The sequence below is a fragment of the Electrophorus electricus genome, chromosome 19, assembly GCF_013358815.1.
Source record: "Electrophorus electricus isolate fEleEle1 chromosome 19, fEleEle1.pri, whole genome shotgun sequence".
In the NCBI taxonomy this organism is placed as follows: domain Eukaryota; kingdom Metazoa; phylum Chordata; class Actinopteri; order Gymnotiformes; family Gymnotidae; genus Electrophorus; species Electrophorus electricus.
In genome coordinates, this window is record NC_049553.1 from 1,323,878 (window position 1) to 1,351,850 (window position 27,973).

General features: G+C 42.5%; 1 protein-coding gene across 1 annotated transcript; it reads left to right on the forward strand.

The window, feature by feature from the left end:
* Positions 1-23: 23 nt before the first annotated feature.
* On the forward strand, positions 24-27,973 carry yes1 (YES proto-oncogene 1, Src family tyrosine kinase). Its single transcript, XM_035519673.1, has 12 exons — positions 24-568; positions 11,253-11,540; positions 12,896-12,995; positions 13,898-13,996; positions 14,604-14,707; positions 14,927-15,076; positions 17,738-17,893; positions 19,942-20,121; positions 20,418-20,494; positions 21,478-21,631; positions 22,239-22,370; positions 25,515-27,973. Exons 2-12 carry the CDS (start codon positions 11,261-11,263, stop codon positions 25,721-25,723), a joined length of 1,641 nt encoding a protein of 546 aa, XP_035375566.1. The 5' UTR covers positions 24-568; positions 11,253-11,260; the 3' UTR covers positions 25,724-27,973.

The following is a 27,973-nucleotide window of genomic DNA, read 5'->3' on the forward strand; positions in this document are numbered from 1 at the left end:
ACAGTTGGTTAGAGTGCAAAATTGCGGTGTTTGCACGCTTGCAAATAACTGACATCATATCTTCTTTCCGTCTGGGGATTCAGTTAGATATTCTCACCGTGAGTAAAACCCCGTGGCGGCCATATTATTGGATGCGTTATTGCAAGTTACCCCAAGTCGGAGAAGGGAGGCGGCGGACAACTGCGGGAGTCCGCTCTATTCCTCACTGTCTTTTGTCATCTAGCATAGCCATGCAATCTCTACCGGTTCCGGTTTAAAGGTTTTTGTTTGCCAGTGTTTGGTCTCCATTACTCTTTTCCTTTGGCTTCACCGTTTGCAGCAAATATCAAGTGACGTTACTGGATTTATATCCCACTTTACGGATTTTCCTAAACTGAACCCAACAATCAGATATTTCGTTTCATGGGGTGTTGTGTCAAGAATGGGAAAGGAATGGGACAGTCTTGAGATTTTAACTTTGTAATAACAAAAGGTTTTAACTTAGTAGCGTCTCTTGAATCATTAATTGAAGTTGGAGTGGTTAGAAGACGCATGTAACCGCAAGAAAAGAAGACTGGTTTGTGTAAAGGTAAGACAATCTAATTTGAGCACTGTTCCATTGAGAAAGTGGCCTAGGTCCTGTTTTTGATTTTGTCGAAAATGGTTGTGCGTGAAAACACGATAAGATTTATTTGACTCTTTTCCTAACACGAACCGGGAAGTCGCAGGATTGACGAACTGTTTTCCTTGTGTCGAAAGTATACAAAAAATGATTTCACCACCACATTCGCGTTAGCGTTGTATGTAGACTTATTCAGGGTAAAGAAACGTGTTTCTTCAAAGTTCATGTCTGAAATCTTAATTTCCGTGCAAACATCATGTCCCACTTGGATCGAATCGCCAGGCCTAGTGAACAACCGAAGCCTTCTAATATAATTTTCTGTTATGGGTTGTTTCATTTCCTAGTTGGAAAGTAACACCAGTAAAGGCCTTGATCAATTTTAAAAGGCTCCATAGCTTACTTGTAGCAATTTATTTGGCTGCTATTACCAACGAGATATTGACAACGTATCTAGGTTTTACGTATTGTAGGACTGATGGCATCGTCAATAACTTGATCGGGTTTTTTGTATGTATGTAATTCATGCAGTGATTTTTTAAAGGAGTTTTATAGCATTATTTTTGAACACATACATAAGTGCACAGCTTTACTGACACATTTTTGTCATTCAAGAAGTCCAACATTTTTGGCCTGCTTGCAACTTGCAGTACCATACATCAGTTTTTTGTTTTACCTCAACATGTCAAAACAAAGGTATGTATGTATGTATGTATGTATGTATGTATGTGTCTGTCTGTCCAAGACAGTGCAAGTGCCAGAGAAATGACCCCCAACTCGATAATCCTGTGAGCATAACGTCAGCCTATTGGGTATCCCACAGTGAACCATGCCAGTTCCAGTGGTCTTTTACCACTTCCAGCCTCTGAATTGTTTCTCTCTTCTGATCATTTCACACAACAAGGATAATATGGGTTTGCATTTTTCCAGTTTATCCACACCAACCTTGAGCTGTAGTGGGTATCTGATATGAGATATTGATGACTGGAGTACAGTCCTAGAGAAAAGAGGCCACTGACCTTGAGAAAGGGACACAAACTTGGAGCTCAAGAGAGATGTCTGCTAAACCGATCTGAAAACACATTTTTGGATCAACTGAGCCGTGTGAAGCAGGGTGTTCTAAACCAAGGGAATTTAAGAATAAACACGCGGCTCTTCTGGGGGCTCAACCAGTCTCCGTTGCCCTTGGCCCTGCCTAAAGCAGCGTATAGACTTTAAACGTTTTGTGTGAGCAGCACTTCAGATGGGCTGGGGGTATTATTGGGCTAATGAAGCCAACTCATCAGGCTTACTGGTAGAGGAGTCTCCAAGCACACATGACAAATGGTTGCTTTGAAATGCTGACAGCTGTTGAGGGACTCCATTCCTTCCCCTTCACCTCCAGTCCTAGAGAGCAGCAGCATCACAGCTTTTCCTTTTCCATCTCTACTGATTGAGCTAATCAGTTAATTATCTGGTGCCTTGTGCTCTTACAAGTTGTTTTGAGGCAGCGATAGTGCTAAACTGACCGAGTTCTCCAAGTGCTTTCCAAGACTGAGTGCTCTGAGAGTGACCAGGATACATATGAGAGAAAACGGTGTTGGGATCATTAAGGATCGAAGCTGTTCAGAACATTAGTAGGTGTATGTAAATGATACTTTGAACTCTGAACGATGAATCATATGACCAGGTACATGTATGTAGAAATTATTTTGATCTTTAGTTCTGTTACAATCAACATTTGCATAAGAATAGAAAGGGATTACTACTGCAAACTTAGTTTGCTTTCCTTCATGTATTTTTCTTTCTCACTTTTTCTTTCCTCCTCCATAACTCCCTCATTCTAGCCTTTGACAGGCACAACAGGTGGCTTTTGTGGTATGAATGGACTTGGGAAGGAAGTCATACACCCCCCCCCCCCCGGCTCTGATTGGCAGCAGCGGCAGGATGCCATGGCGATTAGGCCATTCCGCAGTGCAGCAAGCATACCAGCACAATTACACAGATCCACTTAAAAGTACTGCGGCCAGCTGCAGCCAAACTCTCTATTTACAAATACAGCATTCTCAAGGCAGAGCAGCTACGTCAGTGGTATGAGTCTGCTTGGGTGCAAGTCAAGTGTGAAATCTTGGGGGAGACCACAGTGAAATTAAGTAATCTGTTTTCAGTTTGAGGGTAATATAAAAAAAAAAAAATTATATATATATATATATATATATAGATAGATATATATATAGATAGATAGATAGATATTAGATATATATATATAGATAGATAGATAGATAGATAGATATTAGATAGATATATATATCTATATATATAAGAACCCGCCTCCCCCCAACACACCCCCAACCCCCTTTCAGAAACCTGCATGTTGTGATTGCACTTTAAAGTGTGCTATTAAATAGCATGTCATCTTATCAGTTGTAGGCATGTTTTTGGTGACCTTATTCATGCTTTTGCACCATTTCTGTCTTGTACTGCTATAATTTGTTTCTAATACTGCGTATTAATGTAGACGTGTATGTGTTGGGGAAATATAGAGAATGCAATTTGTTTCTTTTTTTTCTGTTGGGAAAAACAAATAGTCAAAAGTCAGTTCAGCCTGTATATATATATGTGTGTGTGTGTGTGTGTGTGTGTGTGTGTGTGTGTGTGTGTGTGTACATATGTATTTATGTATATTGAGCTCTGTTCCCAGAAGCAGAGTACTGCTGTCAGTGAGAGGGCATTGTGTGCACTCTTCAACTCTTCTCTAAGCCTAACTACAAAGCTTACCAGATGAAGAAATGCCTTCGGTACATGTGTGGCTGGTAGCAGGCCTGAGAAGGTCCTTGGGCTCCTTTCTCTGGGATATTATGTAACTGCATGATGTTGGATATCCAATCCAGCTGTCACTGGTCTCTACCTGGCAGACCTTCCAGGAGGAAACATTGACTTAGATTTCTTGCTTTCGTTTGTGTTCACAGCGATAGTGAGTCATACAGTCAAGCCAACAGCTTGTGTGTTAATTTCCAAAGTAGAGTTTGTTGGCTTTGTGTGTCTGGGAGCATGCTCAGTTCAGGCCAATATTAGGCTAATACTGGAACTCGTATTCCAACACCTAGTTCTTATCCGTACCCATCCATAAACATGCGTACACACCCCTCCCTCTCAGGCCCTTAATTCGGACTGGTTTGTGCTATAGTAATGGCTGCCTCTTGTGTCTTTTATGTCTTCTGGAGTCCTGGATACCCTAATTGTGTGTCTGTGTGTGTGCGCGCCCACAATACAATCACATCCCTAAACATTTGGCAAATGGAAACATACCAAAAGACTTGAAAGTCAGGAATAATGGAGATGGTATCTTTTGGCAATAACCGGCACATTTCTCTCCTAGCAGCGTCTGGTTTTTGCAAAAATATTGTTGACTTTGCTCTTATTTCATCGTATAGGTCATCATTCCAGAAGCCAAGTTTGGCACCCTGGACATGATTTTTGTATCATGGCAAACTTAGGAGAAATGTAGAGAACAGCAGAGGAATCTCTAAATTTACTGAACTCACCGAAGCTTTTTGTTCTGACAAGAAAACAAGAAGTTCTCTATCTTTTTTGTATTTAAATTTCTCAAATAGTTCCATGGTTAGTATAAAGGCCTGGGAAGTTGTTGGGGGTTAGAAGACTGCACCATTTCTTGAGAATGTTGGTGTGAAACAGAATTGTTTACATGTTTCTGTGATTGTCAGCCTTCTTTTGGCAGCAAACACACTCCTGTGTCACAATTTGCTCAAGGAAGAGGGCAGAGTATGTATTTGGTTTCATCTTGAAGGGAACCTGTTTAACATCCATTGCCTCTAGTTAAAGACAAAAGACTTCTGATGTCCATATCCAACGGCTTCCGAGTGACTGTCTTTTGTCTCGCAATTATGCTGCTGCTCTGGATATTCTGTCTGGCGCACATCACTCGCTGGGTCTTTTAATCAATACACGGAGGTCATTATCCTAGAAAGCCTTCTATCCTCCATCACAGCTGTATTTAATATTAAAGGTACTCCTCCCAAGTGCGACAGTTCTGCTACCTCAGTAGCATTTTAATTGCAGCTTGCTTAGTTTATGCTGATATCCAGCCTAAAATTTACCATTATTCAGCTGCTTTTGCTAGGCCATTCTCTTGAGTGTTTGAGAACAACCATGTTGTCACCAAAAGTGTGTTTCCGCACTCTTGTATGGGTTGGAGATCTGGACATTTTTGCCATATCAGGCCCCTCGACACCTTCCAAATAAGAGAATCTTCACTGTTACCTTGGCAGTACTTCATACCAACATACTTCTGCACCCTCAAACACTCAGTGAAGCTGCACTAGTTCAGACACAGGTTTGCAAGGTATGTCTTGCCTTTCAAAGGCCTGGCTCCCACCTCCCTCGCTGGATGCTCTATGGACAGCTACTGGTTGCAAGCAAGAAACCAGGTGGTCCAAAATTTTAAAGACCAGGTAAATCAAAACACCAAAAATTGGCACCATCAAAAGAGCCAACATTCTGCGAAGAGAGTACCACAGTCTTCTAGCCTGATGTTTACATTCCCCAGCTGGAGCAAGCCTTGTGGCTCCAGGACTGGACTGTATAAGCAACAGCTGTCACCATGACACCGTTATTCCTTGTTTTAATTGGAATCTTCCCTTTGCGATGTGTGTGTGTGTGTGTGTGTGTGTGTGTGTGTGTACCATTTTGTATGGTGTCTCAGCTGTGTTCTGTAATAGAGATTCAGAGCAGGCTTTGTCCAGCCCTGCACGGTTGAGCAGCATCTCGTTTTTTTTTCTCAGTTGGGCATTATCACTGGTAGTTGTAACAAAGCCACCTCAAATTATCTAATCAAAACTAAACAGATAATCTTGCATCTGTCAGTGTTCATTTTTGACTGTTGCACCAAAGTGCCTGGAAGAGCAGTACTTCATTAAAATGTGGGTCAAGTAGTCACTGTGTAATGTGATTTAGCTAGGGCGGAATGGGACTGCCGACTCTGACCTCACTGATAAGATGCACTTGAATTGCTTTAGACTAGAGCTGGGGAGTATACAGGTATTAAAGAGAATACCATGGTGCTATGATATGGATTTTGCCTTACCATGGATACCATCATAAGCCCCCAAAAATCCGAAGCAGTCAGAGAAAAAATGCATCACTGTCATTTTTGTAAATTAGAAACAAAAATGTAAGCAGTTACATTTAACTATCTTAAAAATGTAATATTTATTTTTGAAATATTTGCAGTGATAGTAAAGGCAGAGTATTGCTTTGTTTCATTCAACACCTTTGCTGGATAAAACGCATGCCTTACGATATGGAAGCCCATTCCTGACACTTAAAATTAAATCTGATTACAAAAAAAAATAAATAAATAAATAGAATCCCCATTTCATTATTTTGAGACTCATTGTTCTCTGTTACTATATTATTTTGAGATGCATCATTTTTGATATAGTATGTTGTTCTGAGAATCTCTGTTTTGTGAAATCATTATTTGGAGAAGTTATTGTTTTGGGAAAATGCCATAATTTTATACTTTCTTGAAAAATGTTATGTTGCCTGTTACAATTACATATGTTGCCATTGCTAGCTGTGATCATTTTCTCATTTTGAAAGCATTTTAAGAAGGTAACACTGTATGGTGACCATGAATTCTGATGCACACTTTTATATAATGAATATTTGTTTTTATTTCAATAAGATTTAGTTTGGTTAGTTTTCAAAATGGTCTTCCCAGTAACTTTTTCCCACTTGGATGATAAGCTTGTAATTGTTCAAGATGATATTGTAAGTAAAAGCTATATAGCTACTATATTTAGTAGCTTTTAGCTACTATAGTTAGTAGCATATACCAGGTTCCAGAAATTATTTATGCATAAAATCACATCTAATAATAGTATAGTTCTTATGGTGTTGGCTGTGGAGATTTGGTAGGGTGGTACTTATGCACCATGGGTTTCAAACAAGAAGTAGATATGGAGTTGTGATTCCCAACCAGTTATGCATCGGTTCCCAGGTGGACATCCTGTAAAGTGAAATGGTCCTGTTTCTTAAATGACTTACTGTCAGAATCAGGGAACTGATGTCATGAGGCATGACGCATACGGGTGCAAACAAGTGTCAATGTACAGCCACGCAGTTGGTCCAGCTAGTAATCACATTGTGGCCACACCTTGTGTGTGTACAGGTAGTTACGTAGATTGACAGAAAGTACAGGTTATCTGCTTGTACACATAGGCATTATAACTTCCATTTTGTGTCTTTTTTTTTTTTAAGAAACCTGTTCTTTACTTCTCTAACATGTAATATTCTTTTATAAAATTAATTTTTCATCATGTTTATGTTGAACTTGGTGTCCCTTTTTAACCTTGCTTGTTAAGGGTTTGTTCAGTATGTACTGGTATTCCTTGTCAAGATACGAAATCAAATAAGTTGTCATCACAGCTTTGTCCCAAAATTCGGGAGCAGAAGTGTACACGAAACTCTCTTTCCATCATTTTATGCAGTTTTGGGACATCAGAAAATTCATCCATAAAGTAAATTTTATTTAGCTTGTGGACCATTTTAAATGGAAGAGTTGCACAACGTATAACATTCTTATGGCTTTTTTTTTGTTTTGCGTGTTTAAAACATTCTAAAAATATCCTCAATGAATGAAAATTCAGTTTTGGCTTTGGCGGGCTGAGGCATGTCCGTTATCGGTATAGCTCTTTCTGTAGATAGAAAACCTCATGACAAAAGAGTGCATGGTCACTCCCCATACAGGTAAATTGCTCTAAATGTGTAGGAAACGCAGTTACTGCGCTTTGTCTAGTACAATAGCCTCGTCGCTCCTACTGGAAGAATTCCATGCAGGCAGATGGCACAGCATGCATTAACGATCTATGGCACCATTTAACCATCTGCAGGGAAGCAGTACACCACAAACTCATTCATGATGATTTAAATGCATTTTTATGTGGTGAGTGATTAAAGATCTAATGTGAATGTCTTTAAAGCCCTAATATATTAACAAAACTGTTCATCCAGTGGGGAAAAAATTAGGTGGAAATCAACTCCTCAATAAGTAATGACTGCTTTAAAAAATCTTGCCACATTTACTATCAGAACAAGAATGTGAGTGTTTTGTTTTTCCTACTGTTCAGTTCAACTGTTCCAGTAATTAGTTCCTGAACCACACTGTTTGTGGTATTAATTGTGATTTTTAAAAAATTATTCTCTTTTGGACTGTTATTATTTGTATTATTGTATTATTTTTATATAAAGTACAGTGTTCATGAAAAACTGCCCCAATTCCCAACCTTCACAGCAGCTACCCAAAAGCTCCACAGTACACAGAGGTTCCCGTGCTGCAGTCTTTCAGAGGGGTTATCATTTGTCAGACTCTTCCACTTACCCTGCTGGGATTCAGGGCATATGGCAGGAAGCAGAGGGATTTTGCATCTGATCAATACAGTCCTTGTTATATTATCCCATTGCTTGCCTTTATGTTATGAGCACCATAATAAATCTCAGATGTCCCTGCTAGCCCACTGCACTCTGCAGAGCATGAAAGCTCTGATTTAGCCTGGAGGCCATATTGAATATGGCCAAGCCGGTCATACTCGATCATGTACTGCGACCAGCCCCCATGTACCTTATGCTGCAAGCACAGAGACATTCCAGATGATTTCAAAATTATTACAATGCCTGGCCATTACCAATCCTTAAAGTAAATTCAGCTGGTATTTATGTATAGCTATAAAAAATCTAATATGGGTTTTTTTGTGCCAGTACAGTCAGAATTTTATAGTTGGAAACAAGAAAAACATAAGATTTGCCATCTGATGTTTTTTGTTTTGTTTTGCTTCACATCAAAACTGTCACCCATAATGTCAGTTTCATTGTATGGATGGATGGCACAAAGACAAGAAAGAAGAGACCTTATGACCGTAGTTGAACTGAAAGGACAAACTAAATATAGTTGTTTAATCCTACACACACGATGGCATTACGATCTAAATTGACGATCACTATTGGACCCCTGATCACTGTTCAGTCAGGGAGGAGAATGATATGAGCGATGAGTCTTGGTGGACTGAGTGCCGTGCAAAAGATTAGCGAAACGACCTAGGAGGATTAGAGGTGTGAGCGCCTCCTGGAGGGCATTGAGCAATTCTTTGTTGTGGGAATGATCAGTGGTGCAGGTTGCTTGCTTGGGTTCCAGTTTTGACATCGTTTCATCAAGATAGTGTTATGTGCTCTAAGTGCCATAGATCAGTTTGGGTGCAGAGATTTACATTGTATGACCATTTAATGAGACACAAGTAGAGTATTGCGAATGTCCTTGCCCGTCTCTGTGTATGTGCGCGCATGCTGTAGACAGTCGGCTCTTGAGTTCATTGGCGCAGTGTAAAAGTAGGCCCATCCGTCCGTGTCACTGATGTGGACACACAGCTAACGCTCTTTCCCCTCTGAAGGAACAGAGCTGCTATTGTGTGCCAGCAGTCCTCACATCTGCAGATGGCTCTTTCTGCTATGATGGCTCTTTCACCCTTCCCTCACATACACATTATTCACAGCCTTTTTCACTCACTCACTCGCTTTTCTTGAATTAATCCTTTACATTCAATCTTCTCTTACTGCTCTCATTTGTGTATATACATCTTAGCAGAGTACTTTCAGCAGGTGTTCTTTTCACTCGCTGCTCTGTGGTGTCCAATGCCATGTACACTGTATGTGCCCCCATCTTTAAATAAGGAGGTGGACGGGAATTATCACTCTGGTTTGCAACAGTCCTTTTTTTGAACACTCAGAAGATATGGGATAATGGATTCACATCTCAAACCAAGACATGGGCCTTCCGCTGGTTGTGGAAGTCACTGGCTGAAATCCTGTTGCTTCACACCCAACGGTTGTGAGGCTCTGCCCCAGGACCTGGTCACATTTATTCCAGTGTACACAGATAAAAACTTGAGCCAGTATTATCTAAAGTCACTGTGAAGGTTGAAAAGAAAAAAGAAGAAATGGTACTCTGCCCTTGTAAGCAAAGTACTCTTTCTTTGGCTCTTTGGACTGGTCACCCACATGCTCAAAAGCACTTTTCTCAAAGCTCTGATTGTGTTGAAATGTCACATGCTCATAGCTCATAGCTGAAAACTAATCAAGCCTGAAAGCATACTCTTACATTGGTACTAAATTATGTTCCCAAGGCTGGATTCAATGGTTGGGCATGGCTATAGACTATAGTCCAACTTTTGTGAATACAATTTGCTGGTCATTCAGAAAATTCTGGACATCGAGCCTGTCCTGCCCTAATGTGACTGGAGATCCTGCTTGGGTGTCCTTTGAACTGTAACTCACTCGAACCGCATGGTGTTAAGAGGAAACTTGTTGCGTCCTGTCCTGAATCAGTATGCATTTTGTGCCTCCAACTGCGCTTTACTATTTTCTTTTTTTCCACTTTGGCAAAGAGAGCCACATTCTCCTAGAGAGGTCTGTGTAGGAGACGTGGTGGGACATGTTGCTCGTTTCAGCTGAACTGAAGGTAGATGGGGCTGTGTCATTGGTCAGCCATGCTGTTCATGTGCAGTAGCTTCCTTTTGTTTTCTCATGTTTTTGTTACATGTTTTGACATGTTTTGTGCTTTTCTGAGAGACACTTGGAAAAAGTGTTTCTTTGTTAGTGACTCAGTGTTTGTCTTTCTCTGTCCTGCGGCACTCTCAGGGCCACCTGTTCCTTCAAGGCCTCAGTCACATTCCTCGGGTCTCAAGCATGTGTGCCCCATCTTAGGCAGACCTCAGACCCTGACCTGGCTGTAGGATGACTGCAGATTAGGCCCTCATCTCACAAGCTATCCTATCAAATTCCCCCTCCGCCACCAGGCAGCACTGATGAGCCCTCACCACACTGAGGGGACTTTGTGTAGGTGTCTGAAGTCACACACTGGTAACACAGCAAGGTCTGCAACATTGCACTATGCACCCCACCCCATGAGGGTGTGGTGTCCTAGGGGCAGTAATAGGCATGATTTATTGTGTGAGGAAGGGGAGATACCTTGTGCTCTTAAGGGTCTTATTTCCTTTCCTGTAATTATATATTCCATTTGCTTTTTCCTGCCAGCTGTCACCGTTGATAGTTACTTCATAAAACTGTGAAGGTCTATAAAAAGTAGAACATCAACATTCCATCGCCCAATTTGAGACCTTTTCCAAGACAAGACACTTTCCAGGTATTAATGTTTTAATAGTTCTGATGGAAATGGTCTCTGCTCTCTAAAGATCAGCTTTAGTCAAGATGAAGCCATGATGATTTTTATAAGGTAGTAGCCATTCTGAGCATGCAGCCATGACTTCTAGACAAAGCTCGATCTCACACACACACATAGTGTGATCAAAAAACAAGATGCTGTTTCAGAGAGCAACATGTGCATGATGGGTAAACGATCATTAAAGTTTCACAGGACTTTCTGGTGGCACACAAAGGTGGCTGGTAACCACAAGTTACAACTTGCATAAGTTGTCTGGTCATAAGACCACAGAACCCATTTTTTCCCTGGGCTTTTCCAATGTTCATTAAAGCCCGGAAATGGCAAGCAAAACTTTGTACTACATACTTCTTTGAGTGTGTGGTTGTTGTTGTTTATTCACTCATTTATTTTCATAGCTAACCCCTAGCCATCTCTCCCCAGGCTTGACTATGGGCTGTGTCAAGAGCAAAGACAAGGGGCCGATGCTGAAGTACCGACCGGAGGCCTCCAACCCCACCCCGGTCACCTCCCACATGGGCCACTACGGGCCGGATCCCACCCAGATGGGCCAATCACCTGCTGTCAAAGGCCCTGGCAACAGCTTCAACAGCCACTCCTCCACTATTACTCCCTTTGGTGGCTCCTCGTCCACCATCACGCCGTTTGGTGGTGCTGCCTCCTCCTTCTCGGCGGTTGCTGTGAGCAACCCCTTTCCTGGTGCAGTCACAGGTGAGCACTTGTCTTGAGAAATTGGTGTGTTACAGGAGCACTGTTATGTAGAACCAGCTCATCTGCCATCTTCGGTGACTTGCCTGCTTTGGCAGGAAGTTATGCTCCTTCTCACAGGAGCAGCTTACTTATGTTTCTTTTCATGAGCATTTTTAAGGCAAACGTCATGGAGACCAGGTGTTATGCAGATAACAGCACCAACATGTATGGCTACACTTATTTCATGCTCAAATAGAAATCCAAATGACAGTTCTTAGGTGGGGCAAGGACGTAAGGGATTGAAGGGGTGGAGCTAATTATATTTTGTTTTCTGTTCAATTTTCTCTGTGATTGTTGCTGTGTGTCCTCTGGCAAGACGGGAAACAGTTCCAATGAAGTGACTTTTCAGCAGGGTGTTTGTTGTCTGTTGAACCCATAAAGAGACTGCTGATTACTATATTGCTGTCTCCATTCTGTACACTATCCACAAAAGGTGTTGGTCATTTGTGTAGAAGTGAATTTGTCATTTTAATGCATCATACAAGTGCAGATTGAAGCTTAGTTTCAGCATTTCACTTGCTGGTCTGAGTGAAAGCATTCATAGCTGAATTTCAGTGAAATCAGAGCTGAACTGTCTCAAGGGAGCTTTCAGAAGCCTCTCAGTTTGTCAACTATATCTGTGAATTTGCTTAAGAGGGAGAATCGCTATGGCCTCAGCTAAACTAAATGAACGTTTCGAGGCCTCTGCAAAGCCCTTTTTATGACAGAATGTCCCGGTGCATCAACACACATGATATAACCGATATGTTGAGCTGGTGAAGCATAGTGCGTTAACAGTCTATTGGTACAGCAACAGCTAATGGCTCCAGTGCTGTGATGGGTAATATTTGATCCAAGCATTTGTGTGCATGTTTGCTGCCAGTTCTCTGGCAGATCAAGGGTAGTCATCTTCAAGCCAGGCCTTCATTCCTGACTGACAGGATGAAGGATAAGCTGGGCAAGGTTGGGTAGATTTGCGCCCACACGCAAACGTCACCTCAGGAGACAGCCTCTGTTTATGCAATTAAAAATGAGCGGAAAGTCAATTAGTAACTGACAGTACTATGTAATTAGATAGTAAGTAATCAATGAATGTTCCTTTTAGTGTTCCATATATAGTGAGCTGAATTGTATTATGTGATTGCTTTGGAACTTGGTGCTGTAATTATATGATAATGGGATTAAATGACTTAATATAGTTTCTGCTTTTTAAAATGTTCAGTCAGTTCTTATTTAATTGCGTATTTAAGTTTTCACTTAGTTTTCTCTGGTCCCTCATGGTTCTCTAGAGCTGCGAAATGACATTAAATAATTTTTGTTTTGGTTTACGTCGTTAGGAGGCGTGACATTCTTTGTGGCCTTATACGACTATGAAGCCAGGACATCCGATGACCTCTCCTTCAAGAAGGGTGACCGATTTCAGATTATCAACAACACGTGAGTTCCACACTCCTACCCGCAGACGCCAAAGCAAAAAATGTAATAGTTTGTGCTCTGTACAGCAGGCCGATCCGGCAACTCGAACAGATTTGAGCAAAATTAAGTACCTTTTTTGTTGTTAATTTGTCATTGGGTTGCAGCCTTGTGCAAGGCAGGACCAGGGTTAAGGCTTTTCTTAAAGAGATGTCTGTGTCAGCGGTGTGGTTTGGCCCTTCAACAAACCACATGCCAGCTCTGTCTGGCCACTTCTCCTAGAACTACAAGCAGACAATTCTACTCCACTAGCAGTTTGGCGTTACCTAGATTCCTCAAATTCCTTCAGTTCATGGCATTCTTTCAGAATGTTCATGTCTTGGCTGGTCTGGTCTTGTTGGCTGGGTTGCGGTGAGCATATCTCATGTTTGCGTGCATGTTAGGTATCGGATGCTTCAGTAAATAGATTTTAGGTCTTTACTCTTCCATTTACATGCAATGCTTTTTAAACATTTGTTGCATGTGCCAATATCGGAAGCCTTTTTGGTGAAGTAGATGCAATCAATCAGCACAGGCATGTCTGGAGTCCAAATTTTCCATCGTTGGTTTAAAACAAAAGTTGGTAACTGCTATTGTTGATAACAAACACTAGAAGTCAACAGCAACTCAAATAGCCTTTGTAAAACCATGCAAACATCTCTTAACCCACTCAAACTGCATCCAGCTCTTAATAGATTAAGATTAGCTCACAGATTATCTGATGTATGTCTATCCCTTTAATTGGTACTGCAGTTAGGCACTGAAATTTGCATTGCTGTTTGGTCCAGTAGCTACCAGCCATATAGGAACCCCTGCCTTTTTGGTACCCAACCCTGTGTGTGTCTGTGTGTGCATATGCTGATGCTATTTCTGGCTCTGCTCCACAGTGAGGGAGACTGGTGGGAGGCCCGGTCCATCAACACAGGCAAGAAGGGCTATATTCCCAGCAATTATGTGGCCCCTGCTGACTCCATCCAGGCAGAAGAGTAAGAGCGTCTTCCTCCGCCACCTCTTTTCTTCCACTGATCCAATCAGCAGACCCTCCCTGCTCGAATTAAGAGTGCATGATCATGCAGACCCCAGTGGCCAGTCGCTCATAAACACACACAACTGTGCGCACACACACACACACACACACACACACACACACACACACATCCATCCTGTATCTTCAGCACACTCGCACATTCTCTTCTTCTGTCTGTTTCTCAGCCCGTGTCGCTCCGTCGTTCTCTCATGCTCCGTAGGCTTGTCAGCAGGATGCGCTAATGCACTGCCCCTCTGCTGTCATCACGGGAATGGCCACGAGCTTTCCCAAGCTCTCTAGTTAGCCATGCCCTTCACAAATGCATTAAAGGTGTCCCTCTAATAGCCTGTAGCACAGAGAGATGCAAAAGTCAAGCTGCTGAGCCATGCATGGCAAGAACGGTAGAAAGCTCCTGGTTTGCTTTTTACCTGAGAACTGGTAGAGTCACTGCTGTCCACCGTTCACGTAAAGTGAGATTGTCCGGATGCAGCATGCTTTCAGCTAGGACTTGACATTGTAGGCAGGTTGAGGAAAAGTAGCATCATTTCCTTTTGTTCTTCCTCCAGGTGGTACTTTGGAAAAATGGGGCGCAAAGATGCCGAGCGACTGCTGTTGGTTCCTGGCAACCAGAGGGGCACATTCTTGGTCAGAGAGAGTGAGACAACGAAAGGTGAGAGACTTAATGTGAAGCTTGTTAACAGTTTATACGTTTGTCACCTTAGATGTGCTACTAGTTGACTGGAACAGTATTTTCATCCTAAGAATGAGAAGCCCTCCATCACTGTGGCGGGCGTGTGTGTGTGGTGGTCGGGTTTGAGCAAGGGTGTGTATTTGTGGTTTGTGCGTGTAGTTCGTATTTATGACTGTGTGAATTCCTTCCTTCCAACAGGGGCCTACTCTCTCTCCATACGAGACTGGGATGACATGAAGGGAGACAATGTGAAACACTATAAGATTCGTAAGCTTGATAACGGTGGCTACTACATCACCACGAGGGCCCAGTTTGAGACACTGCAGAAACTGGTCAAACACTATACAGGTACACTACATCTCAGAATTCCTTAGCAAGACATTACACTTCATTTAAGGAAATGTCTTTTAATAATTTAGTCATTTTAACCATAGCTAAAATCTGTTGAAATTCAAAGACCAGGTTTCAGGTCAGGAAACATTTCCTCTTGCAGTAATCCACTTCCAGGCACAGCTTGTGGAGTTACCTGGTCCTTATGTATAACTAATGCTGCTTTTTGTACTTCTAAACACAGCCATTCAGTTTTCTGCTAAATATAGCCACAGCTCTTAAGTGGTAACTCTTGAAAGAGAAGATGGAACACAGTCAGACTCAGTGCCTCATGGATTTTCGTGAGAGAATGGCTCTGGAGTCGGTCCTGACTCTGTTCGAAGTGTGAAAAGGTCTGAGGAGTGCATGTGTGTGGCTGATTGAGGCGAGTGGCTGCCGTTTGACTGGCACTAGCGGCTGCGCAGCACGTGCTGTGTGGAATGCTTTTATCATCCAGCCACTGGCAAACTCTAAGACTTAGATTCCCTGAGCCTGTTACACAGCCAGTCTGTTGGGCTGGTGGTGTTTTAAGAGATTTATTTACATCTTCTGAAAGCTAAGCCAAAGGTTTGGGGATACCATGAAATTTTTAATGTTCAAGAAATCAAGAATAATATGTTTATTAACATGGAACAAGGTGGGGGGGGGGGGGGGGAGTAAACAGCCACCCCCACCCAATGCACAAGGCTAGAGCTCTTCTCCATTTATTTTGACGGTGGTGCAAGGTACTGTCGTATAGTCACTCCACGATAGTCAGTATAGACTATTGTATGTATTAAACTGTAATGTAAATGATGAACTCTCACAGGTTGTGTTTTTATGTAGGCCTGTGCTGTTGTTTTTTTTTGTTGTTGTTGTTGTTTTTTTTAAAGGCAAAAGGTCACAATTGTCTACAAAACTGAAAAGCATCTCTTCTGTTATTAAAGTAGAAAATGTAATAAATTCGGTTTGTTCCACTTGGGCTATGCTTCAACAGTCAAAGCTTAAGCCCAACCTGATGAAACATAAATGCTATCTGCTTCTATGTGGTTGGTTGGTATAGTGTAGTGGGTGACCACTGTCTGTGCCGTCAGACGGTGAGGTTCAATCCCCTGACTGGCCAAATGCACCACACTATATCAGTAAAAGTCTTTCAGTAAGACTTCTAACGCTACATCTGCCCACCTACATTCTGTAATGTGATTGGAACTCTGAGTAGCTCTGGATAAGAGCTTCTGGTAAATGCAAGTTATTATTATTACGGGGTGATGCCGTACCAATGTAAATGCACCATGACCTAGCGGCAAGGCAACAGACATGATCAAATACCTCTTCTTCTGCAGCATGTAGGTGTGTACACTGCATTCCCATGTCATCCAAAATTAAACGTCTGAATGAGCTTCATAACATTTAACTGAACTAGCAGGTAAGCAGAACACAGACTAAAGGCTCACTTCTTTAATGAATCTGTTGATACTTTAGACACCGTGATTCATTTGTCCAGGTGTTGTTGGGTTGATACCCCACTGGAATGTTTGTAAACGGACAAATATTTAAAACGTGGTGGTGTTGACACCAAATGCACAAACAGCAGCTATTTTCATAGACCCAGCTGATTTCATAGACCCATCAGGTTGGCCGGATTCATTTACATGAAGTTCAGCTTGACTTATTGCTGCCGCATACTCCCCCCCCCCCCGGTCATGACGTGATGGACCCATCATGGGTGTCGTCTGCAATTGCCACCGACTTGGACAAACACCAGTGAGCTTGAGCTAAGCTTAGCATGGCACGGCTAACTTGCATCTTAAGGTTTCTGGGTAGAACTCACGCTTGTGAAGTTTGGTTCCATCTGACCTTCGTCAGTCATAGCAGCTGCATCGTCATGGTCTGAGACGAACACACGTATCGTTACACCCGTAATACTTTGCTGTTCTTTCCTGTTTAAATAGTTCTCATGATGACGATTTAAATATTTTGAGCTTATTTCGTTAAGGTATAAAATGCCCTCGTTTCAGTCACTGAACTCTTCCCTCTTTTAAACCAAACTTTTAACCCCCCTTTTAAACCGAACTTGAACTTAATTGGAGCTTAGATTTTTGAAAAACAGGAGTTGCTCAAGATGGCGGGCTACTAGATTATTTGGGATTCAAACATCAGAAGCCACCAAATAAATGCATATCATTCCCTCTTTGTATTGGCTAATACTGCACTGGTCATGGTATTGTTTCAGGAATTCCTCCTCAGGGTTCTGTTTGTTCTGTCCAATCCATGTCCTTCATTGGGGACTGTGTGACTGGAGCAGGTGTTAAAGGACAGTTGGGTCTTGCTTAGCTGTTCTTACTGCTTTCTGAAGGGTGTAGACTTTGAAGAAAGTCAGTCAGTCCACAGCCAGTCCAGGCAAACATTTAGGAAGTTCCCCAATTTTGAGGAATATTTGAATGGGGTAAGAGTTTCCAACACTCCTTTGTGTGAGGCAGGGAGATTTTTGGACTGACCATTGGGGTTTTGTATATGGTGAGAACACTGCATACATATTCAATGAATTTCAATTATTGCTCTTTATTTAGCAACAAGATTTGTCACTGTGTAAGCAGGCTGGTTTCTGTGTGTAGTTGCTCACTGTGGCCTGACATCTCATTTTATATTTTGTGTGTACAGAGCATGCAGACGGGCTGTGTTACAGACTGACTACAGTCTGCCCAACGGTAAAGCCTCAAACCCAGGGCCTGGCTAAGGATGCCTGGGAGATCCCCCGTGAATCACTGCGCTTGGAGCTCAAACTCGGTCAGGGCTGCTTTGGAGAGGTCTGGATGGGTATGTGTCAAATATATATACATACACATACCCACCTTGTGCAAATTCAGTAAATGATCACGCATTGATACGTCATGTACCAGGTTCTATGCATAATTGTTTTGAAGCCATGGCACTTTGACTGCATAACCGTGCACATCCCCATACATGTCTGGAGCGTTGTCAAGAAATTCTTCAAGACTGTAGATGGCTGAATTTCTAAATGTTCATGCTGCCCACTGTAATGCTTTTACCTGGAGTAAGAGAGAGAGGGGTACTTCAGGCTCGCTGTGAAGAGTGGAGCTATCAAAGAACACATGGGCAGTAACGCAGAGGCTGGTGTGGGAATTCCATGTGACTGGTGTGGTAACTGCAGTGACCAATCAAAGCCAGATCTCCCAGCTACTAATTTTCCATTCAAACATAAATAAGACACAGTAGGAAGCCCAGTGGTAGCATTACTATGAAATGTAAAATAAAAGTACTCACTAACCGACAGCCTTTTAGCAGCTGTGGCACACCGTGTCTGCCCAGCTCAACAGTGCCCAGTAAATGATGCCACACAGACATGTCTAAATCCATTGTCTTAAAGATACAGCATACATAGTCTTAACCTTACCGTCACACATGTAATCTGTTTGTATCCAATTGGTGCAATCTGATTAAAATCAGATAATGCTATAAAAAAAAAAGTAAATCAATGTAAATATCAGTAGTTCGGGTTGATTAGTTCGATGTTTTATTGTTCTCTGATCTTGGCATTTCGGTTGCAAACGTTTCATCATCGGACGAGGTGACATCTTCAGTGCAAGCGTCATACTGTGTTGGGTCCTTGAGTTTTTGTTGTAATAAGGTGAGAAAATGGGCGGGCATGGTAAAAGAACAAAAACCTTGACCACTTTTAGCATGGACAAAAAATACTTCTCATGAATAAAACTTGGAGATGAAGATAAAAATGACCATGCAGGAATGTGTCAATGTTAACATACACTGTACCTCCCTAACAGTCATGGGGCTTGTTTCAAATTTGTTGCACCTTATGTAAGTGTGTTCTCTTATACAAGGTTTGACTATTTTGACATGGCAGACTAGCTTGATAAATTCATAGCGCACACACACACCACATGTTCTGTGCTACTTTTGCCTCTTTGTCTGAGCATGGCTGCCTCTAGTGGGATAGAGTTTGTTCAGCACCACTCCCAGAGGCTGGCCCACGGCGAGCCACAGCTGCCACAGAACGTTACTCAGTCGTGGGAGTTCCTTTTATCTGCTCGATGCCAGAAGCAGCAAATGAACGCTTGTCACCTGCTGGGAAATGGTGACCCAAAAAGGGGGGGTGGGGGGGTGGAGTGTGCTAGAACATCACTCAGAAGCGGCGGTTGGGTCTGGACCTTTTAGTAAATTTAGTAGTAACAGGTTTTTTAAAGTGCATAAGTGAATCTTAATTTATTTAGCATTTTTCTAGAGGAAGTCTCAAAGTGCTTTACAAAAAGGTCCTATACTACAGAAGATGACGACAAGATACAATAAAATTAAAGATTCAGCAAAGAATACACAATAAGTGAACAGGTGAGTCTTCAGTCTTCATATAAAGATAGCCAATATCTGCTGCATGGACAGCCAGGGAAGGTCATTCCACCATCTGGGTGCCAGGACAGAGAGAGGCATGGTATTGAGCTGTACCAGAGGCTTGAAGGCCACACGATGCAAAAGTGGCACCTGGTTGAGATGAAAGTCAAACATGGAGTGGATGGACATCCTCACAGACTGGAATGATTGATGACATAAATGTCTAAAATGTGGAACTGTGTTGGATTTGACAAGTACAGTTGGTTATGCTTCAGTAATGACTAAGCAATAACTGCAATAATATAGCAAGTTGTCTCCTTTCCGTTCCACACAGACCACCTCACAGACCACCTCACTGAATTTTACATGATATAAATTTATACATGTTATACAGGTTACTTTATGTAATTCTCGTGTGTGTGTGTGTGTGTGTGTGTGTGTGTGTGTGTGTGTGTGTGTGTGTGTGTGTGTGTGTGTGTGTGTGTGTGGTGGGGGGTTAGGCACTTGGAATGGGACTACTAAGGTGGCCATCAAAACCCTGAAGCCGGGCACCATGTCTCCTGAAGCCTTTCTCCAGGAGGCCCAGATTATGAAAAAACTCCGGCACGATAAGCTGGTGCCTCTCTATGCTGTCGTATCTGAGGAACCCATTTACATCGTCACTGAGTATATGGGCAAAGGTAAAGTGTTCAGAACACTCTGTATACTGAGTACTTTCATGATGTGAGACTCCTGCTCCACACTTGTTTGTGTAGATGGTGTATGGGGTTGTCCGCTGAATTCATGTCAATAATGCAGCCCAAACCCCTGTGACACAGGAAGCGTTTACCATCGCAACCTGGGCATATACGGCTTTATATTTCTGCTGCTTTGATGGAAGTGAGAGTAACAGTATTTGAATATTCGGTCTTCAGAATGTTTGAAGCATTGAGTGGATTGTTTTTAATGTTACTACATTTTTGTGTGTGTGTGTCAGGGAGTTTGCTGGACTTTCTGAAGGAGGGTGAAGGTAAATACCTCAAGCTTCCCCAGCTCGTGGACATGGCAGCACAGGTATTTAAAACCCTAAATGCACACCTCACCCCCCCCCCCCACCTCCACCGTTCTCAGCTGCCTGACGTGGTGTACATGGAGCCAGCTGTTTTCTGCTTTTCCTGTTGGCAGTTGGCACTGTAATGCGGACAAATGTCTGGCAGGTCCTTGGAGGGCAGCATGTTTCTCAGTGGCTGGTTTCAGTTCTGTCCCCAGTGTGGCTGTCAGATCTGTTCAGTATCTGCTGTGGCATCTTGCCACCCACAGGTCTTCTCCCAGGAACACACTACATCTTCTGTCTAAAGCTCGGAACACTAACTCCTCAGGGACCACTTCACTGTAATGTCGGCACAGTTTTGATTTTTGCTACTGAACACACACACACACACACACACACACACACACACACACACACACACATCATTCTTTCTCTGTCTGTCTTTCTCTCCCCCACCTTGTCACTACTGTTATTTTTCTAAGCCTTCAAGCTAGTGCACCCCCCCCCCACTCATGTCTCTCACTCGCTACCTCACTTTCTCACCCTTTCATGTCTCTCTTACAGCAAGGATGCTTTGTTGAAAACACCTGCACAATTCAGGGAGTTCAGAGATGTGCTGTTGGAAGGGGGGAAAAAAACCTCCCACAAATCGCTTTCTTGCACCTGCTTCTAGCATTCCATGATGTCTCCAGTGGCACAGCTCTTAGGAGGTGCTCCCCAGAAAGGCCAGGCCACTTTCAGTTTATTGTTATAACTGAGGCTGGCTGTGCACTCGGCTTAATTAATCCTGCATCATGTGGTTATTGCCCTTGACTGGAACTGCCAATGTTCGAATAATGCTAAAAAGTACATTTAAAGTGTTTTATCTTTTCTTAACTGAACCCATGAATACCATGTTGCTGTGCCTTCAAATAGGACCCCTGACCTACTGACCTTCAGGCCCCGCCCCTAATCAACCATCTAACAGGATCGCAGGTTTATAAGCTCAGCTCTCCGTCTCCTGCAGATTGCCGACGGCATGGCCTTCATCGAGAGGATGAACTACATCCACAGAGATCTGCGGGCAGCTAACATCCTGGTTGGGGACAACCTGGTCTGCAAGATCGCTGACTTCGGCTTGGCCCGACTCATCGAGGACAACGAGTACACCGCGAGGCAAGGCAAGTGGTAGAATCAGTTAATATTTAGAGGTGCCTGGTTGGTCAAAGTCCTCCATGTAAGGGCAAAGCCTTACAAACTCCAGTCTCTCATTCTTTAAACTAGCTTGTGAACTGAAAAAAACAAAAACAAGCAAAGCAAAAGTAGAAAGAAACTGAGAGGCTGTAAGAGCTTGCATTTGATTGGCTGTTGTCAGGTTGTTGTTTTGTTTTTTTTTATTTTATTTTTTTTAAAGAAGGGGGTGTTGGCTGTATCTGAGGTATATGAACCACCTGAGTCTATACTGTGCTGATGCAGGCAGGATGCACTCAGCTCCCTGATTACAGACTTGTAAACTCCAGACAGATGGTAAATAGTAATTATAGTGACATCTGTTCCTTTCAGAGAGGTGAAGTTGGGAATGAGTCTAGATCAAAAGTGTTATACAAAACTTAAGAGATTGCTTATCTCATAAATTAACACAAAAAAGCTTAACCCTTCAGAGAAAAGGTGTCTGGCGGGGTCATTAATGCCCCCAAACAAAATGCAGGTTTTGTAGTTTCAGCCTGTACTGTTTCCTCGTGCTAATATCTGGCTGAAAGCTGATTTGCTGTCTCTGTGATCTGGCAGGAGCCAAGTTCCCCATTAAGTGGACAGCGCCTGAGGCAGCGCTCTATGGCCGCTTCACCATCAAATCTGACGTCTGGTCCTTTGGCATCCTGTTGACTGAGCTGGTCACCAAGGGCAGAGTACCATACCCAGGTGAACCCCTCTAAACCTCGCGCCAGCACAGCACCTCACTGGACTCGATCTCGTCCCAGCTCATGGTTATATGACCACATGCTGGTCGGTTACAGGCTTTTACACACCATGCGGTATAGTACAGCTGCTGTTTTAATTAATGCCTTTGCTACCAGCCAGCTTAACGAAGGCTGGCTGTCTGATGCACTTTGAAGGGCATGGCCTGTCTGTATGCAATATGGTGAGCTCCAACAGCTGTGTGCTCCTGTGCACCCCCTGCTGGAGCCACTGGGTACTGGTGTGTGTGGGTGGGTGTGTGTGTGTGTGTGTGGGTGTGTGTGTAATAATCAAGCAGGGGCAGCCATCTGGCTGAGGTGGGCATTTAGACTCACTGGGCACCAGTTCTTATTTACTGCCATCTGTGATGGCCAGCCCACAGCACACGCCCCCACGACAACTCCCCCCCCCCAGGCTTGTGCGCTGCTATGCTGCTTCAGTAACTAGGTTACTCTCCTTAGCCTCCCCCCCCCCCCGACCCCTCCTCCAAACACACACCTCACTCACCGTTTCATTGGCATGTCCCCCATCCCCAAGGCACATTTGGCTCCAACTAATCAGTTCTGCAACATTAGAGCTGTTGTATAATTGATGAACTCCTCAAACTCCTGCTCATTCATGTCCTGAATCCATGGTTCTTCCTGAACCCTTGCAAGAAGGACCTCCAGACAGATACGATACTTGTTCTCCCTGCAGCATGCTGGTGAGCTTCCTGCTGCCACAGTAAGGTATGAACGCTAGTGGACTGGCTGTTATATGAAGGTTTGGCAGCTGGAGACCTTGGGCCTCTCAGAAAGATTAATGGAACAGGTAGATAATTTATTCTGCTGCAAAACACTCATTAGGGGTCTTGAGCAAGCACTTAAACAGCATGTCAGAAACCATTTCCACTATGATTAGTACCATATGGAGCAACTTTGCAAGTATTATATTACTATGTGTTTTATGCTCTCCCTACCAGCTACTTTATCAGAAAGTCCTTATAGGTTTACAGTTAGAATGACTGACTGTTGTACCAGTATGGAATTTCTAGATCAATTAGCAATAACTAAGATCTTTTCTAAGAACTCTTCTACTCTTGATGAAAGTGCAGGAGTTTTTTTCCCCTTCCCTTTAAGTGCATGATTAGCACTTGTATGTGAGTTTTCAGTCTGTATTTGAAGACTGTAGGGGACCCAGCTGTTCAGATGATCTGGACAACATGCGTTAAACTCATTGTCCCTGTCTTTCGAGGGGTGGGTGGTGGATCAAGTCATATACTTGTAGCATGAAGAGTAGAATATATGATGCTGCGTATAACCAATGCTTTGAGATAGGTAGGTGGGGGCTTGTCCGTTTCTGGCTTTGTAGGCAAGCATCTGGCTTTTAAAGCTAATGAAGGCAACTGCAGGACACCAGTAAAGGTAATCCAACAGTGTAGTGATGTGGGATAACTTGGAATGGTTGAGTACAAATTATGCAGCTGCATTCTGCAAAGAGATATAGTGGTAGACCTGCTGGAAGTGAGTTGCAATAGCCCAAAGATTGCAAAGGACTGAATAAGCAACTGAGGGCAGTTCCCCAGGGATATGACCAGATCATTTGGTGGGCAGGTATCTCCAGGAATATGTAACAGCTCTGTCTTGCTGAGATCCAGCTTTAGGGGATCGGTTGCTACCCGTGAGGTCTTCTAGAAATACAGAGTTCCAAGTTGCGATGGAAGTACGCAATGGAGGGAGGAGGCGGATGAGTATCACCAGCATAAAAGTGGAAGTCTCGTGAACGTTACATTACCAAGAAAGAAATAAGAAGTTGCCTACAAACCATTGCTTCGTTGATCAGAAATGCCATGAATAGTGAGGGTGGATGGGAAAATATTGTGGTTGAGCTTGTCCAAGGCTGTAGAGGGCACTAAAGAGGGTCAGGATTGGCTCTTCTGGCAGCAGGAAGGAAAATTTGCATGCTAACTTGAGATCATGTGGTGTGTTCTGTTGCTAAACTCCTAAACAGAACTCCAATGACCATGGTGTTTGTTCCTATAACTGCGATCGGTCCATCGCTGCTTGGAACGTGGCCTGCAGAAGTGCATAGTGTCAGGGGGAAAAAAATGTAATAATAAATTAATTTATTTTAATTATCTTGTTTTATGTTCTTGTTTCTAGGTAGTGTAGGCTTTTGTTTCTCTGTAAGTGCAGCAAATATGTTTCCAGTTAAAACTTTCTTGTCAGAAATAAAGTACTGAGTATGACTTAAATTTGACAGATTTCTTAACATTCTTCAGAGTTGTTTACTTAATGATGACTCTGTCTGTCACCTCCTTGTATTTTTCTGTGATTATTTGGTGGCTTGCTTAAAAAAGAGGATTTAAATGATATTGGGTGTATGTACAAGTGGAAAGTCAAGTGGGGCATTGAAAATAAAAAAAGCTTCACTAGTGAATGTATCAGATGTGAATCAGATTATTTGATTAAGCATTTTGAAACAAACTGTTGACTTGAATTTCCTAATGTTAAATATACCTAGTTTGAATGTTATTGGGCCTAATATTAAAAAAGTGAATTAAACAAAATTGTGTAAATAATGTATGTAAAAAGATGCTTGTGCATGTTGCTTGTGCCTGGCATGTCTTTGTGGAATTGTGACTGTGCTGGCAGGAATGATTGTGTTTACACAACAGGTTAAACACTAAAGTGAAATAACTATCCAGAAAAAGAGAAATACAATAACTGATAACTGGTAAGCTACAAATATGCCTTCCATAAAAATACAGATGGCAAAGCTTATCCAGTTCAAATGATTGAGAAGAAGAAAATGCACAAAAAAAAGATGATTCTATATTTAGATGTGGCTAAGCTGGCATTCCTTTATATATGGGGTCTACATTTATATTTAAGAGAGTAACTTAAGGTAATGAGTTGTGTAATTACTCTCATTGTTGATTGAGAGAAGTAACTAGTAACTTGTAATGTAGTAATTAGTAACGTTTCTGCCCCAGTGATGGGGGAGTTACAAGGGTAGAGGATGCCTTGTAACTGTACACCTATGCATGTGTGCAGCGTACTGGATTATCGTACATGCTTTTCGAACGTCCTCCACAAGAAGTGTACTTTTGTTTCTGTGTTTGCCCAGGCATGGTGAACAGAGAGGTTCTGGAGCAAGTGGAGAGGGGCTACCGGATGCCTTGTCCGCAGGGCTGCCCCGAGTCGCTGCACGAGATGATGCTCCTGTGCTGGAAGAAGGAGGCTGACGAGCGGCCCACCTTCGAGTACATCCAGTCTTTCCTGGAGGATTACTTCACAGCCACGGAGCCACAGTACCAGCCTGGAGACAACCTGTAGAGCTGTTCGCCCCCAGCAGACCACATCCCCAGCTGCGGCGCTGCTGACTCCACTGCACCCTCTCTGCACACTTCTTCCCCCAGGGAACTTCTCTCTGTCTTTCTTTTAATTTTTACAATTTTATTTAAAAAACTCCTTTGTGTTTTCAAGAGCACAGAAGGTACACATTAGGGCCTCTTGATTTGCAACCTTTTGGTTTTGATAGCCTGTCTCAAATGGGGGCAAGCCTGTAGGGAAGTGTTAAGGGAAGGGAGCATGTGTGTGGGTTCGTGTCAGCACAGAGAAAGCAGTGGTTCACTGCAGATGGGTGGTTCACAGTTGCACAAATGTTTTCTGTATTCTTTTCCTGGTCTTTTGTTTCCCCTCTGCTTTGTTTTTCAATTATCACCCAAACAGCCTCTGACTGTTTTCAAATCAAAAATGTAATTGTATTGATTCTGTTGCCTTTAATTTTAGATTTCAATTCCTTTTTTGTTTTTGTTTGTTTTTAAAAGGTAGTTTCAAATGTTTGTTTAAAGTGACCAATAACTGTGGTTGAAAAATGATTTGCATAAGACTGTCAGCTATGCTGTCAACAAGAGAGAAAGCGGATAGTTGCTATTGTGAATGTATGCGTGTGAACAGAGAGCATGAGGAGAACAGAGGTCGATTTTTGTAAGTTAAACTAGTGGGGAAAGATTTGTCAATGTCAGTGACTTGGATCATAAAATCATGATGTACTGACTTTTTTCTTTTTTTAAATATTTGTGTGCGTTTTAGTGATTTGATACATCGTGTGCAAGGAAGTCCTATTCATGAGTTCCACCACGTGCCAGCAAAACAAGCCCTTATTTCCGCTAACTGCAAATTTTGTGAAAGTATATTTATAATGGGAGGCGTGTACATTCTTTTAAAGTCTTTGAACCGCTGTAATTTAACAATGTGGATGATCCCTCCAGTTTGGATTATCTATTGGAAATCGTTTAAATCTGCACATAGGTCTAGTTTGTGTAAATGCAATGATTTCCTAAAGAAAACTTTAGCAGAGTCTACATATCAGATCTTTCCGTACTTACATCTCCACACATTATATTAAAGGTGTCTCGATTTCTTAGGCCACGCCCCTATTCTTGTTTGTGAATAACCACGTTAGTCGTTCATGTAGAAATATGGTCCCGCTATTTCATATTAGAAGAGAGACACTACACTTGCGTCACAGCCATACATTTGTGAACACACCGAATTACTGTAACTTTGAAACGTGCTTAACCACCTTCCCAGCTTTTTGGTACTGTACCAATTTTCTGGAACGCCGTCGCCCTCTGCTGTTTGCAATTGGCATAGCTGCGCTGTGATTCTCTGGGTGCAGATGGACGCTGGCGTCGTACCTGTCGTCCAGGAGTTTGGCCCAAGAGCTGATCCAAAGTTATAATGGTCAGAAACGTTCTCCTTCCATCCTGATAGCAGCAAGAGCTTTAAAATTTCTTCACACGGCACATTGTGGTCATTATTCGATGGTGTAAACTAAATGGAATGGCTTGACCTGCCAAGCCTGAATATGAATCTTTAAATGGTAATTAGTAGGTGCTTAAAACCCACGAGGTAATGGTAGTTTATTAACAGTTTTTACCTCAGCAGTTTTATGGAGAGGTACAAGTGTTATATGTGGTCATATGGGGTCAATAATTGTTTCATTTGGTCTTCACATTAGTTTGCACTTGATGCAAGTCAAACACTAATAGTGTGTAAAAGGAAGATAAAGATGAGTGTTATTTGTTTAAATATCCCCTCCTTTGGTATGGAGAGAGGTCTTGCTTTTGTCATGGTGTATGACGCTCACTTTACCCCGGGGTCAAGAGTTTCCCCCCTCTGTCACCAGAATGCAGCCCCTTTTCACACCACCACCCCTCCCCCGCTCTGTCCCTGTGAGCTGTAGGGTATTACAAGGGCTATGGACAAGTTTGTGATAAATCTCTCTCTTTTGTTCTCTGAAGGAAGAGAACCGGGCAAGGCTTTCGCTGCAGGGGTGAACCAGAGTGTGGAGAAGGTGTGTACTGATGTGTTGGCAACGAATTACTAATCTGAAGAATTTGTACAGTGAAAAATAAAGTTTTACGTAATGCTTTTAACTTGCCTGTTCCATCATGTTAATTTTAAAACAAGAAACCTTTTTTCCCCTCCTGTGCTCTTCTTGTTCCCATTGTTATTGCTATTATGATAAGAATGTCATGCCTTAGTTCCTTAGTTGCTCAAATAAAGTCTGAGAAGGTT